At 54.4% G+C, this 13,093-nt stretch overlaps 4 protein-coding genes and 1 non-coding gene across 5 annotated transcripts; 2 read left to right on the top strand and 3 right to left on the bottom strand.

Moving 5' to 3' along the window:
• Window positions 1–420: 420 nt before the first annotated feature.
• On the top strand, window positions 421–2,479 carry CC84DRAFT_1187679 (NADPH oxidase 4; the record flags this gene model as incomplete). The annotated part of the gene is made up of 2 exons (XM_018180946.1): window positions 421–858; window positions 914–2,479. 2 exons carry the CDS (start codon window positions 421–423, stop codon window positions 2,477–2,479), a joined length of 2,004 nt encoding a protein of 667 aa, XP_018035052.1.
• Window positions 2,480–2,534: 55 nt separating this feature from the next.
• CC84DRAFT_1260019 (uncharacterized protein) lies at window positions 2,535–4,473 on the bottom strand. Its single transcript, XM_018184959.1, has 2 exons — window positions 3,836–4,473; window positions 2,535–3,784 (listed from the first exon to the last, which is right to left on the bottom strand). Exons 1-2 carry the CDS (start codon window positions 4,135–4,137, stop codon window positions 2,620–2,622), a joined length of 1,467 nt encoding a protein of 488 aa, XP_018035051.1. The 5' UTR covers window positions 4,138–4,473; the 3' UTR covers window positions 2,535–2,619.
• A 1,053-nt stretch (window positions 4,474–5,526) lies between these two features.
• Window positions 5,527–5,633, bottom strand: CC84DRAFT_t51. The gene has a single exon. It is a non-coding gene; the product is annotated as a tRNA-Lys (tRNA).
• Window positions 5,634–5,960: 327 nt separating this feature from the next.
• On the bottom strand, window positions 5,961–9,837 carry CC84DRAFT_800514 (Pkinase-domain-containing protein). Its single transcript, XM_018187463.1, has 3 exons — window positions 8,483–9,837; window positions 7,060–8,386; window positions 5,961–7,010 (listed from the first exon to the last, which is right to left on the bottom strand). Exons 1-3 carry the CDS (start codon window positions 9,667–9,669, stop codon window positions 6,039–6,041), a joined length of 3,486 nt encoding a protein of 1,161 aa, XP_018035050.1. The 5' UTR covers window positions 9,670–9,837; the 3' UTR covers window positions 5,961–6,038.
• A 1,527-nt stretch (window positions 9,838–11,364) lies between these two features.
• Window positions 11,365–13,048, top strand: CC84DRAFT_1147457 (GTP cyclohydrolase I). Its single transcript, XM_018176594.1, has 3 exons — window positions 11,365–11,923; window positions 11,972–12,276; window positions 12,331–13,048. Exons 1-3 carry the CDS (start codon window positions 11,527–11,529, stop codon window positions 12,631–12,633), a joined length of 1,005 nt encoding a protein of 334 aa, XP_018035049.1. The 5' UTR covers window positions 11,365–11,526; the 3' UTR covers window positions 12,634–13,048.
• The last annotated feature ends 45 nt before the right edge of the window (window positions 13,049–13,093 follow it).

The raw sequence follows: 13,093 nt of genomic DNA, 5'->3' as shown, positions 1-13,093 counted from the left end.
ATAATTGCGCCCATATCTCCTATGAAACGGTCCATTATCACCAGACAGGCTGGTTGTTGTGGCGCCAACGCTGCATTTGCGCCACACCTGCCTTCTAGATTATAGTCGGAGGCTGTATGGTCTTGGTATAGTATTCCAAGACCGTTCTTTCCGGCTTCACTCGTCTTGGGACCCTACTGCGAAGCGTGGCCTGGTCGCGCTTTCAGTCCTCTACTGCGTAGTCCTAGACTCCGCAGGATTTGATAGGCTACTCCAAGCTCGATTGCTTGGCTCACGTATCCAGACAAGAACTTGTTCGATTGCGAAGCCATGGGCCTACGGAAAGACCTGTCATTGCGCATCGCATTTAATCTTACTCTTATCATGGGCGTGGGTCCTCTTCCAATCTCGAACACTGACACTCCCAAGTGAGACACACACATGGCAGGGCAACAGCAATACCTCACCGACGAAGAAATCAGCAAGTTCATTGATGACCTAGATAGAAACAACGATGGGCATATTAACTATAAAGAGCTGGAGCAAAAGTTAGATGAGGTTGGAAAGGAATTGGCACCCAAGCCGAAACGACACCAAATTCACCACGATGCCGAAGAGCAGGGGAGACATGAATTCTTGCGCACACTCATTGGCTGCCAAGAGAACTCGATACCGCGGGACAAGTTCGCCGAGTGCGTGCGTCGCTGGGAGATACCGTCACTCGAACAGGACCGCAAGGAAGCGAAGAATGAAGACGACTATTTGAAGAACATGTCCGTGTGGAGGAAGGTACGCGCATACTGGGCTGTCGAAGGGCCACAGATAGCTTTTTTGGCGCTTGTGGTGTCTTTTATGCTTGCTTTCGGCATCTGGCAACTGGTATGGAGCTTTCCGAATTGCGCGTCGTGTTTTGGTGATGACTGACGGGCAGCAGGTCAAGTACCTCACAGAACCGATATATCGACCCGCGTTCGGATGGGGTGCTGTTCTTTCAAAAACATGCGCCGGTGTTCTGTACCCAACGTTTTTCTTTCTCATCCTCTCCATGTCGCGCTGGTTCTCGACACTCTTGCGGCGCAACTACATAATCTCTCGATTCATCAATTGGGACCTTTCGCAGTCGTTCCACGTAAAGATGTCCATTGTAGCCTTGGTTTTTGCTACACTGCACGCAATCGGACATCTGTCAGGATCATTCGTTTTTGGGAGCAAGCCAAATCGCCAGCAGGCCGTTGCAGTTGTTGTGGGCCAGGATGCTGTGCCGCGGTACTACATGGACTATGTTCGGTCACTACCGGGCTGGACTGGATTGACTGCACTGGGAATGTTCTACCTTTTAGCTATTCTCAGCATGCCACAGGTCCGGAAGTGGAACTATGAAGTGTTCCAGCTAGGCCATCTTCTTATGTTTCCCATTATTGGACTGATGTGCGCACACGGTACTGCGGGACTGCTGCAGTGGCCCATGTTTGGTTACTGGCTCGCATTTCCCGCTCTGCTCGTCATCTTCGAACGCACACAGCGCTTCATACTGGGCTTCTTTCCCATGGCCGCAAAGCTTGAACTCCTCGATGAAGATACCGTCGCGATAACGACGAGCATACCAAAGTACCGATTCTGGCCATACAAGGCCGGTCAGTACGTCCTTGTACAAGTCCCCAAGGTATCATCTTTCCAATGGCACCCCTTCACCGTCTCAACATGTACCGGCAAGTCGATGCAAGTCCACATCAAAGCCGACGGCGACTGGACGAGCTCGCTGCGTGACCTCGCCAAAAGCGGCACAAAAAGCATCAAGCTCGGCATCGACGGACCCTTCGGCGCACCTGCCCAACGCTTCTACGATTTCGAATACAGCATGGTTTTCGGCGCCGGTATCGGCGTCACACCCTTCTCAGGCATCCTCACTGATCTGCAAGACCGCGAGCTCGAGCGTACCGTCTCAACAGACCAACTTCAGGCCCGTAGAGGCTCGAAGCCATCGCCATACGAGGAGCATAAGCGCGTCGACTTCAACTGGATGGTGCGCGACAAGAACGACCTCCTCTGGTTCTCCGACCTCCTCAACGAAGTCACCCGCAGCAGCACCCCGGATTCCCACTCCAATCTCGACCTCCGCATCCAAACTTACGTCACGCAGAAGCGCAAGGAGATCTCGACGCACGTTTTCCGCTGGCTTATAGAGAAGTACCGCACACCGTCCCACCCGCAGTCATATCTTACTGGGTTGTTGAATCCCACGCATTTCGGACGTCCGGACCTGGCGAGCATCATGGAAGAGCACTACCACGATATGTGCGGTGTGCTTGCGGAGCAGATGAAGGAGGGGGAGAAGTGGCAGGGGAAGGGTAAATCGGATGAGGTCAAGGTGGGCGTCTTCTTCTGCGGGCCCCCGGTTATTGGGCTGCAGCTTGCGGATCGATGCCGCGCGATGACGGCAAGGGGAAGGACGGAAGGACGCAAGGTGGAGTATCACTTCATGATGGAGGTCTTTGGTTGAATAGTACATCTGCAGTAATGGTATTGAGTGAATATAAATGTCTTAAACCTATGTTGGGCGCGAAATATGTACAACGAACAGAAGTGAGTGCTGAATCGCAGCGACTCGGGTATAAAATGCTGCAACCCCGCTCCCTGTGCTCATCTCTTCTTCCAGAAGAAAGGTGTGGCGCTCTTCGGCGGCGGGTCAAATTCCGTGACCTCCTCCACCTCGAATTGCGCCATCTTCGCAGCTTTCCGACCCTCCTCGGCCCTTTTCTCGATCCTGCGCTCGGCCACTCTCCGCCTGCAGCTGGCTATGAAGCAGTAGGCGCAGATTCCGATACCTATGCCGCCGAGTACACCTCCAACTATTGCGCCAATGAGGCCCTGCTTGACGAAAGCGCCCTGGTTGGGTCGCTGGTAAGCGGTGGGTGTGGAACCGGGACAGAATGGCGTGGGCATGACCATGTTGTTCTTCTGAACGGCGGTGGCGAGGAAGAAGGATTGCTTTTCAAAGTCGGCCATGAGGTAGACCTGCGTGAGGAAGGCGGTCGAGAGGTAGAAGGGCTCGTTGGAGTCTTTGGCGCGGGACTGGACGGGTGTGATGTTTGACGCGTTCATGAGTACGCTTGGCGGAATCGTGACTTCGAAGCCGTCGTCGAGGATGATGGTCATACTCCCGTTGAAGGCATTCTTCAGCTTGAGCGAGTTGTCGCCCCAGGTGTTGTCCTCCTCGGCTTGGAGATGCGAGATGAAATTCTGTGTTATTTCGTAGGGTAGCGAGAGCGGATATTGGTCGGTCGTGATCTGGGCATCGAAGGTGTCAGGGCGGGAAGACATGGATGGGAAGGCGGCGGTGTCGAAGAGGGAAACATTGGCGTTGACGTTGTTGGTTTCGGAGATGATGATGTCTTTAACACGGACATTCAGATGGTTTTCTCCTGCGCTGCCCATGCTGTATTTGTGGACAGGGTCGATAAAACGACCTGCGTCGTAGCCACCAAAGACGTTGCTCCCGTTGACGGCACCACCTGCTCGATCGAAGCCTTGGCCGATGTACAATGAATACATCTTGCCACATATTTGATTGCGTGCGGCAAGATCGTTCAGGATGGTCGACGATGTCCCTAGACCCACAACAGCGGGCTTCGCTGTACCTTCTTCTACTACCTCCACGGATGAGTTATCCACCAGGGTCTGCCACGCGCCGTCTGTCTCGAAGTAATGTGTGTATAAGCGGAGCGAGTCATATCCATAGAAGGACTCCTTGATCGTGCTGTTGGGTGCAGTGTCTAATGTCTGGTAGTCCTTGTCTTCGATGAAGCTAATTTACATATAAGCATGCGAGAGTGTATGGCAGATAAGGTACACGTACGTAGTCGAGTCCCTCGAGTTGAAGAAGCCACCAGTCGATTCTTTGCAGTCTTTCAAGGTGCTGTTCCCATCGCAAAACGTGCTTGCGCCGAAGGAAGTCTGGTTTCTCGATAATGACGGCCAAAGACTGTGGTTCTGTGCTGGCGTCCCGATACCAATGAAGGATCCATACTGGAAGTTGTCGGTGTTGTGGGTTACCCGTTTATGGATATCGACATAGATTGGAGGTATTGAGCAGTTGAAAGCAACAGATGACTGAGCCAACAGCACTGTTGCTGAGAGGTAGAAAGCTAGTGACACCATCTCGAAGGAGCAGTGACAACGCTTGAGTCCAGCAAGCGATGTGTATATGGAGCAAGTCTTATGTGAACACACCGAACAAGGGAGAGGATCAGTGCCGGCAAGAATCTCACCTGCAAGAGCGGCCTGCAGCTGGCAGAGCGGCACCTATGTAGCTATCCACATGGTCACTAACTCGGGAGCTAAGATTTGCCATGGTGACGGCAGCCAGTGAGATGGAGATGCTGCTATTCTTGTGTTTGTGGGGTGGTACATGCAACAGGGAGCTAGATCCTCGAACAGGAGAGCAAATGGCGGGCGGGCGGCAGCTGACGCCTCTGTGGGATGGTGGATCCCCACCGTTGGGATGGCGCGGGCGCTTGGAAGAGGCGGCCGAGGGTGGAAAAGTCGCGATCTCTTTCGTTGCAAGGGTGTCGACCAAGCGATTGGCCAACGACTCACGATGCACATAAATAGATCTTTCCTAAGCGCCTGCGAAATCCTACGATTGGCTCTCTGCCACGCTAACACATCTCTGGTATGATACTGCAGCTGCATCTTCAACTCTTCCATGCATTTTGGCCTTATATCCAGACCATCCGGTTGCTCATCGGACCATACTTGCGTCTGTGTGTAGCACCCCTGGACCCCAGTAACTTTTGGCAATGTCCTCTCCACAGCTGCAATATATCAATCCTTGGACTTTGATCAGCATCCAGTTGCCTCCGCATCCAGAATAACGCGGGAGCATCAGATTCCGAATGCATCTGAGAGGCGTCATCTCACTGAACCCTGTATGCTACAGTGGGACGCTTGGGAAGTCGTTCGGGTGAGGACGAACGCTGCAGTGATGTGGCATGTGGAGTACAGCGCAAGGGCGCTCTCCGTCGCAGTCTAGCGGCTTGTGCTCCAGCGCTTACAAGGGATCATATGGCCGTGTGGACCGTCCCGACCAACCTGGAGCAACTGTCATCGGCCACGTCCTGGGTCCCATTTCAAAGCAGCCAAGGAAGACGCGCGCGTCGAGCTGACCCCCAACAAGTCAAGACATGGCATCGCGTTATTAGAGCTCCAGCAGTGCATCGCTGATCGTTTATGAACATGAGACGACCTTCAACTATGCGAATAGTGTACTTCGACGCTGAATGGTTGAAGAGGTTCTTTAAGGTGTCGTATGTAAGTATCTGTTGTATCATACTCATAGCTTCCGCAGACTCAGAATGATGCGATGCTTGGGGCTAGTTTTCAGCTGTCTCTGACACCTGGACGCTCTTTCCGGTCACGCTACAATGCGTAAAGACAACAAGTGCTAATCGGCAAAAAAAAAACGTGGCACATTGAGTCCACGTTTTCGGTCTGGTCCAGATAAGAATGCAAGCACAGGGAGATATGCGCACGAAGTTGCAAAAAGGCAGCCCGACGTGGGGGTCGAACCCACAACCTTGAGATACCGCGTAATCGAGTTGATTAGACCGTGAATACTTAAGAGTCTCACGCTCTACCGATTGAGCTAGCCGGGCTTGATGCCTCAATTGATGATTATATTCGAAAGATAGATAGATATATACATTTTCCTAATGCGCTCGTAGGCAATGTTGCCGGAGGAAGAAGATTTTTTTTTTATCTTGTGGGGTAAGGGATCTAAGCTGCTAGATGACTCAAACGCTCAACACCTCTCCAATGACGCTAGGCTTTGGACTGGACCCGAACGCAAGAGCAACGTAGTATGCGTGATGAAAAGACACATCGCAGCGTTGTTCTTGTTGTAAAAAGTGCGCTCTGACATGTTTATTCCATACATGTATCAATAATTATCAACTCCACTTCCACCCTTGGCCAGCTATTATAGCTGTACATCGCGCACAATGGACCGTTCTCAAACCCTCTCTAAGTTACAATACATGTTCGCACTCGCATTTGCACTCCTATGCGCTAGCTTCACTGCTTTTCACTCGCTTGGTTTCACGCTCCGACTCCGTTTGACCCTCCAGCCTGCGCTTCTCACCATCCTTCCGTGATGCTTCCTCGCGCGCGGCCCGCCTGGCCTCTTTGTCCTGCTTCTCTTTCTCCTTTCGTAGAGCCTTGCTCTCGAATTCATGCCAGTCACCCTCGAGATCTTTGAGTTCGTATGCGCGCTTGGACGCGGGCTGCTCGGTTGCAAAATAGGGGTGCGAGAGGACGTCTGAAGCACTTGGTCGCTGCGCGGGGTCATATACGAACATCGCGCTGAGAAGCTCGAACGCGGCTGTTGTGAGGCGGTCCTTGTACTTTTCTTCGAAGGTGCTCTGCTTGCGCTCTGTCGGCCGCAGTAGCTCAAACCACTGCATCTCGGCAATGCCTGGCCATTCTTGCACTGTCGGTGTTCCCAGTACGTTATATATCTTGTCGAGCTGATTGATCTCACCGCCATCACCAGGGAAGATAGCGTGTTTCGTGAAAATCTCGACGAGAACACAGGCGGCAGACCAGATGTCGACAGCGGGGCCGTATTGAGTCTCGCCGAGCAGGAGTTCGGGCGAGCGATACCAGATAGTGATGACGCGATTAGTATAATCGAGCTTGCTACGCTTAGCATAGAAGCGCGCCAGGCCAAAATCAGCGAGCTTCAATTGTCCGGTGTTGCTAACGAGGATGTTTGCAGCTTTGATGTCGCGATGCAGGACGCCTCGGCGGTGAAGGTAGTCGAGGCCTTCGAAAAGTTGCTTCGCCAAGTCCTTTTTATGCGCGTCTTCAAGCTTGAAGGATGGGTGGTTCAGAAGGCCAGTGAGGTCGTGAGAGAGGTATTCAAAGACCATGAAACAGTCGTTCTTTTCCACCATGACTTCTTGCAGCTTCACTATGTTATCGTGATTGAGGGACTGAAGTAGCTTGATTTCTCGGATCGCCGTGACTGGGAACTACAAATTGTCAGCATGGCTACCCAGAACGAGGAATTCACTGACTCACCCCATCGCGTTCGCCCTCCATCCGTATCTTCTTGAGGGCAACCATATCTTTGGTATACACATGTACCCCTTTGAACACCTTACCGTATGTCCCAGAACCAACCACGGACTCATTGCCGGGCTTTCGGTAATATACGGAATCTGAGGCGGCAAAGTCGGGTGAGAGTGTCGGTCGTGGTTTCACGCGCGTTTTCTTGATTATCCTCGTCTTCGGCCTCTCAGGCTTTACCGGCTTCTCCGGTAAAGTGTCTCTTCGCAGCTCAGTTCGGCTGTCAGGCCGACTGATAGGTCTACTGTCCGGGCGGAAGTCTGGTCGTCGGGGTAAGTTTGGATTCGGTGGGAGTTCCTTTCGCTCTCGCTCGACACGCCCATCTCTCTCGTCTCGTGGGTCTCGTGGGTCTCGTATATCGCGGTAGTCGCGGCTCTCACGCAGATCGCGCGTGTCTCGTGGGTCGCGAAGGTCTCTATAATCACGCGAGTCTCGGTCTCGGGGGTCGCGTGGATCATGCCGATCTCTAGGATCACGGTAGTCCCTATCACGGTAATAAGCTGACTCTCGGGAGTCCCGCGGGTCGCGAGGATCCCTTTCCCGGAGGTCTTTATATGGTCTTCGGTCAAGGTAGCTATCGCGCTTATCGTACGGTTCGTATCGACGTTCGCCAGCTCTATAATCACGGTCGAAGTCGCGCTCACGATCTCGGCTTCGGTCCGTATCGCGATCTCGAGGATCACGCTCAGGTCTTGAATCAGAGGGTTTGACGGAAGTTTCTCGGCTCAATGACTCCCTCGGCTTTGGTTGTTCAAGTATTGACCCTTTCTCCTTGTCTACTGCTGGTGGTTGCTCGGCTAACTTCGCTTTGCTGGCTGCCGTTTTTAGTGAGAAACTGAACCCTGATTTTGATGGCGTGGTCGCAGCTTTGGTGGGCGGTGGCATCTTCTTGTCCTCCTTCGCTCCTTCATCCTCGACCCGAAGGTCTTTCGACGGCCGGAATGGGTTGTCATCAGCGTCTACCGAAGAAGTCTGAGTATCAGCTGTTGCCGAAACGCTCGCCGTTGGCTGTAAAGCAGAACCGCCCGAATGTCGCGGCGCTTCGGTGGCCGGACGACCGCCACGTGTTCCAGAGGAAGGCGTCCAAGACAGATTCGAGAATTGTGTGGGCTGGGCACCACGGCCCCGTCCGCCAACTGGGGTGAAGGCAGGTCCGGATGGCCTCCTGTCGGACCCATTGTAGCTCCCTCGAAAACCGCCGCGATAGGATGGAGGTTGACTTGGAGAGTAATTCTGTTGGTATGGGGATTGACTAGGTGAATAGCCATGCGTGGGAGAACTGGTAAAGTTAGCGGGCTTCCTGTTACATGGAAACTGCATGCTGCAACCTGGAATGGTATACGAAATGTTTGTGGAGATCTCGGAGGGTACTGACCTTTGATTGGGATAGGATTGATGTCCGGACCAGCCACCTCTTCCACCTGGATGGCCTTGAGATGGATGCTGATGAGAGTACGGGGGTGAGTATGAGTGGTGTGGGCCTCCGCGGCCCTGATAATAGGCACCGCCTCTCATTTTCGGATCAGTTTCGTCGTCTGAGGTGGGCGGTGGTGGTGAGTTCCGTCTGGAAGGTGGGTGGCTCTCTCTTTTGCTTGAACGTTCGGCACCCCTCGACCGGGACCTGGAAGTGCGATGGCGAGACGCACGGGGAGAGCGGCTCTTGCGATGCTCTCTCTCGCGACGGGAGGGATTCGGAGAGGCTGACGGCGAGCGTCTGCGCCTGGGCGAGCGGGAACGAGCCTTTACAGGAGAACGGCTGCGGCGTCGATCCTTGACAGAAGCGTGCGGGTGTCTTCTTTCCCTCGTGTCGTCAGTTGGAGAGAAGTCTCGTCTGTGAGGTCGCCGGGGCGAGTCTCGTCTGCGTGACCCCTCCCGCCGCGACTCCCGCTCTGGTGTAGGAGACCTCTTCCGTCCCCTGCGCGAGGACGGCCTGTAGTATGAGTCGGCTGACGGCGACCGGCGGCGGGCTAAAGATGCCGGCTTGTACGTGTCGATTTCAGGCGTACGTCGTCGCGTGCGTTCGCGCTCGGAGCGAGGGGAAAAAGCCCTGCTGGACGGGCGATGGGTGGTCTCAGCGCGACGGGTTCGCGATCTCGAGCGCACGGTGCTTCGGCTGCGATGCCGCCTGCTTCGCTTGTGTGAGTGCGGGGATGGGGAGCGGCTGTGTGGGCGCTTCGTTGATGGGGTCGACCCTCGATGGTGGTGGGAGTGGTGGTGGTGGTGGTGGTGGTGCCGGTGTGTGTGGGTAGCCCTGTCGTCGCTGGGTGCCCTTCTCGTGGGACCGTGGCCTTCCCTATAATCACCGCGACTTCGCCTTCGTGCGCGTTCCCTGCTCAGGCTTCTTTCGTCGGACCGTCCCCTCGCGTGTCTTGTCGGTGAGCGTGTATCTGCGTCGTGGGGATCGCCTCGTCTGCCGTCCCTCGCAGTGCGTGGCACCGGCCGCGGTGACGCAGCGCCGGGTTCGACAATATGATCGCGGACCCGCTCTCTGTCTCTGTCTCTCGCGGGCGATTCCTCTGGTCTCCACTGATCTATTTCTTGGGCCCGGCGCAACCCAGCCATGTAGACGGACTTATCATCAGAGGGAGGTGATAGAGGGCGGCGTCGCGAGGTCCGAGTGTCATTCAGAAGGCACACTAGCCGAGAGCTCGAACTTCATCCGCGCCTCGTAGCCTTGCAGGGGCAGATAACGCAGCAGTGCCCCGATTGTCCGCAAGAAGAAACGTGCCAAATGCTCCGCTCCGCTGTTGTGAGATGTTGTTTCGTGAGCCCAGCTTTTGCCCCCAGGCCGCGCTGCGCAGCTCTGCAGGTAAATGAAGATGGTTAGCGCCAAGCCGTCAACCGCCGATACCGTGACCAATGCTGCGGGCGTGCAGCCTTGCAGCATTTCGTTTGTTTTCAGCTTCCCAGAGAGAACTGCCTCTTCTGAACACGCTCTCGTGCAGATTCCACCATTAACCTGCTGTTCTTCAACTGTAGTCCTCTATCTGCACGAGGCTGTGACTTCACATGGCTATCTATAGACAAAGAGACAACGAAGTGCATGCTCTGGATGCGAGCGGGCACTGCATGCTTTGTACATGCCACTGACGCTGCGGACAGCATGGACAGATTGGACATTGCGGGAACATCCCACCCTGGATGACTGCATTGTCTGGCGATACCCAGCACCGCACAAGCCCAGGGGTTCCGTGAATAAATGTTGACGGGCATCCGTAAATAGGTACCTTAGGTTTGCGCACAAGGTTCTCATCTGTTACCGGTCGTAGCCGTGGCGTAGGCGTGCGAATATCAATATTGAATCATAGATGCCGGCAGCAACCTTGGCCAAATGCTGAAGAGTCGGACGAGCAGTTGCATCGTGACTTCTTTCACACTCAAAAGTTCTAGCTCGAGGTGTTTGTGCAGATGTGCAGAGAGAGGTAAGTCTCTGCTCGACAACCCGAGGGAGGGGACCTCCCTGTGCGAAACAATAAGCACCGGTTGAGGCCGGGCATGATCGCAGCAGTCGAAGGGCGATTAGAGGCACGAAGGGCGTACACACGTCAAAGGACGATGTCCAACGCGGGGTAATCGGTCCTGGGCTCCAACAAAGGAAGGAGGACGCGGATTGCGCGCATGTCGCACGTTTCGCACGTCTGCTCGGGGTGTAAGAGAGCAGCAGGTTGCAGTCGTTACGGCCATCAAAGGCACGCCGAAGGTTAGCGCAGGCGACTGGAGTCCCTCTGCAACTGGCAGTGAGGTGCAAACAAGGTGGTGAAAGAAAGCAAAGCCCCCGCCCGCATGCCAAATACCCGAAACCCGATCCACCCTCGTCAAGTATGGCTCTCCATCAATCGGAGCCTCCGTCCCTTCTTGCAGCTAGTCGTTGATCGCATACTTTGCGCGAATTCTGTCTTTGCAGGGCGCCTGGCCAAGGGGTGTTTGGTAGTCGATGAAGCGGATACTGGCGGGGAGCAAGCCCCTTCCACACGCAACCTTCCCGCGTCGCTCTCGCTGGAGGCCGGTGAAGCTGAGTGCAGGGCTCGGGCCATAACAGTGACATATACGCACCTGTGGATGTGGCGGTGACAGCGATGCGAATGGGGTGGTGATAGCCTGTTGATGAAGAAGGATGGAGGCGACGCCCCGGTCCGATTAACGCCGCGCTTGCTCGCAGCGAAGGCACAGGGCAGGTGGCCCCTGCTCAGTTCGGAGAGCGACGTCAGCCTAACCCGCCACTAGGATCTCCGCTCGAGGAAAAAGTTAACTCTATCCAGTCACCCAACACGACCAGGCCGCGCTTATTTTGTAGAGCTATGCGCATGGACTGCGGTTTCCCGCTGCCTTCCCTTTACTCTCCACTTCGATAGCTACTATTGGACAATCGATCGTATCTTACTGACATCTTACAACGTATATTGCCAAAAGCTCCCCGCAATGGAATCTCCTCCCTTCAGACCAAAGCCCCTCCCCGCCCACCTCATCAACGGCCACTCTCCGCTTGCACAGTCCTCCAAGGTCGGTGACAAAGACAAAGCTACCGAAATGCGCGACCGAAAAGAGCGCGACAACCTCTACTCGTCAATCGAGGCCTCGAATCGCGGACGCCAGATCGTCAATTTCGACGGGCCCGACGGCTACTTTCCCAAGCCCACCACCAGTGCCGACACTCATGGCCACGATGCGCACCAGGAGTATGAGCTCGTTCACAGTGGCATCGACGTCGAAGGCTACGTTGACGAGCACTCTCCGAAAACGCCGCTTGCCACAAGTCGCGCACACAGTCCTTATACCCAGCACCCTACCATTGACTTCGATGGCTTGAGCTGGCCGAGTATGTAGCACAGGGTTGTTCTGACACCAGGAGACTGACATGTCCTAGGCAAGGGCACCCGCGAACGGAAGGAAGCTACCGCTGAGGAGAAAGAGCAGCGGCTGGCAAAATTGTCAGGCGCCGTGCGAACCATACTAGAATGCATCGGGGAGGACCCGGACCGTGAGGGCCTTTTAGATACCCCGGATCGCTACGCGAAAGCGCTACTCTTCTTCACCAAGGGCTACGAGGAAAACTTGCGCGAAATCGTCAATGGTGCTGTTTTCCATGAAGACCACGACGAGCTGGTGATAGTAAAGGATATCGAAATCTTCTCGCTGTGCGAGCACCACCTCGTGCCTTTTACTGGCAAGGTATGTAGTGAAAGCCGGGCTACAGTATATGCAACTGTGAGCTGATGATTATAGATGCACATTGGATACATCCCCAACCGTCGAGTAATCGGTCTCTCTAAGCTTGCTCGAATCGCCGAAATGTTCGCCCGTCGCCTGCAGGTCCAGGAACGCCTCACCAAACAGGTTGCGCTTGCTCTCTCGGAAATGCTTCAGCCACAAGGTGTTGCCGTCGTAGTAGAATCGAGCCATTTCTGCATGGTGATGCGCGGAGTGCAGAAGACAACTGCAAGCACTACCACCAGCTGCATGCTCGGCCGCATGCGGTCGACCGCCAAAACCAGGGAAGAATTCTTGAACCTCATCAAGCGAAATTAAAAAGGTTGCGCATAGTATACTCCTTTACCGTTTCATGTATCACAACTAGGGCTGCAAACGTTCGGCGTTTACGGCGGTGTTCATCCACTCACGTAGGGCGGTCATGGTTGGTTCTTTGCATTCATCTAGACTAGATGCATTATGGCCTTCAACAGGCGCCCGTGGACCTAAAAGAGGTCGCTGCATGGTGGACTCGTCTTTTTATCACAATCATGGTTTATCAGCGCTGCAAGCGCAAATACTGGGTACGTTGTGTTCTTCTGGAGGTGGCTTCAAAATGTCTCCAAACTATATGATGATATTACGCTTTCACGGCGTGGGTTGTTAGATGGTGGAGTTGTCTACCTCTCGCTCCTTCCTTTTCTACTGAACATGTGCCATGGTGTTGTTTTGTTGATATCACAATCACTCACGTTCTTCTTCACCTTCACACTGGCTTGGTCTTCTCGTGTCATTGAAT

Source organism: Paraphaeosphaeria sporulosa (genome assembly GCF_001642045.1).
Source record: "Paraphaeosphaeria sporulosa strain AP3s5-JAC2a unplaced genomic scaffold CC84scaffold_6, whole genome shotgun sequence".
Taxonomy (NCBI): Eukaryota; Fungi; Ascomycota; class Dothideomycetes; order Pleosporales; family Didymosphaeriaceae; genus Paraphaeosphaeria; species Paraphaeosphaeria sporulosa.
The sequence above is the reverse complement of the archived record's forward strand: the minus strand, read 5'-3'. Positions and strand labels throughout refer to the sequence as shown.

What these genes read in the sequence shown, in the direction of transcription:
- CC84DRAFT_1260019 (XM_018184959.1), bottom strand. Translation starts at nt 4,137, where the DNA reads ATGGTGTCACTAGCTTTCTACCTCTCAGCAACAGTGCTGTTGGCTCAG. An exon ending in AACTCGAGGGACTCGACTAC is followed by an intron (nt 3,785 to 3,835) that starts GTACGTGTACCT and finishes TATGTAAATTAG; the next exon opens with CTTCATCGAAGACAAGGACT.
- CC84DRAFT_800514 (XM_018187463.1), bottom strand. Translation starts at nt 9,669, where the DNA reads ATGGCTGGGTTGCGCCGGGCCCAAGAAATAGATCAGTGGAGACCAGAG. An exon ending in CAATCCTATCCCAATCAAAG is followed by an intron (nt 8,387 to 8,482) that starts GTCAGTACCCTC and finishes TAACTTTACCAG; the next exon opens with TTCTCCCACGCATGGCTATT. An exon ending in TGGAGGGCGAACGCGATGGG is followed by an intron (nt 7,011 to 7,059) that starts GTGAGTCAGTGA and finishes GACAATTTGTAG; the next exon opens with TTCCCAGTCACGGCGATCCG.
- CC84DRAFT_1147457 (XM_018176594.1), top strand. Translation starts at nt 11,527, where the DNA reads ATGGAATCTCCTCCCTTCAGACCAAAGCCCCTCCCCGCCCACCTCATC. An exon ending in CGATGGCTTGAGCTGGCCGA is followed by an intron (nt 11,924 to 11,971) that starts GTATGTAGCACA and finishes GACATGTCCTAG; the next exon opens with GCAAGGGCACCCGCGAACGG. An exon ending in TCGTGCCTTTTACTGGCAAG is followed by an intron (nt 12,277 to 12,330) that starts GTATGTAGTGAA and finishes TGATGATTATAG; the next exon opens with ATGCACATTGGATACATCCC.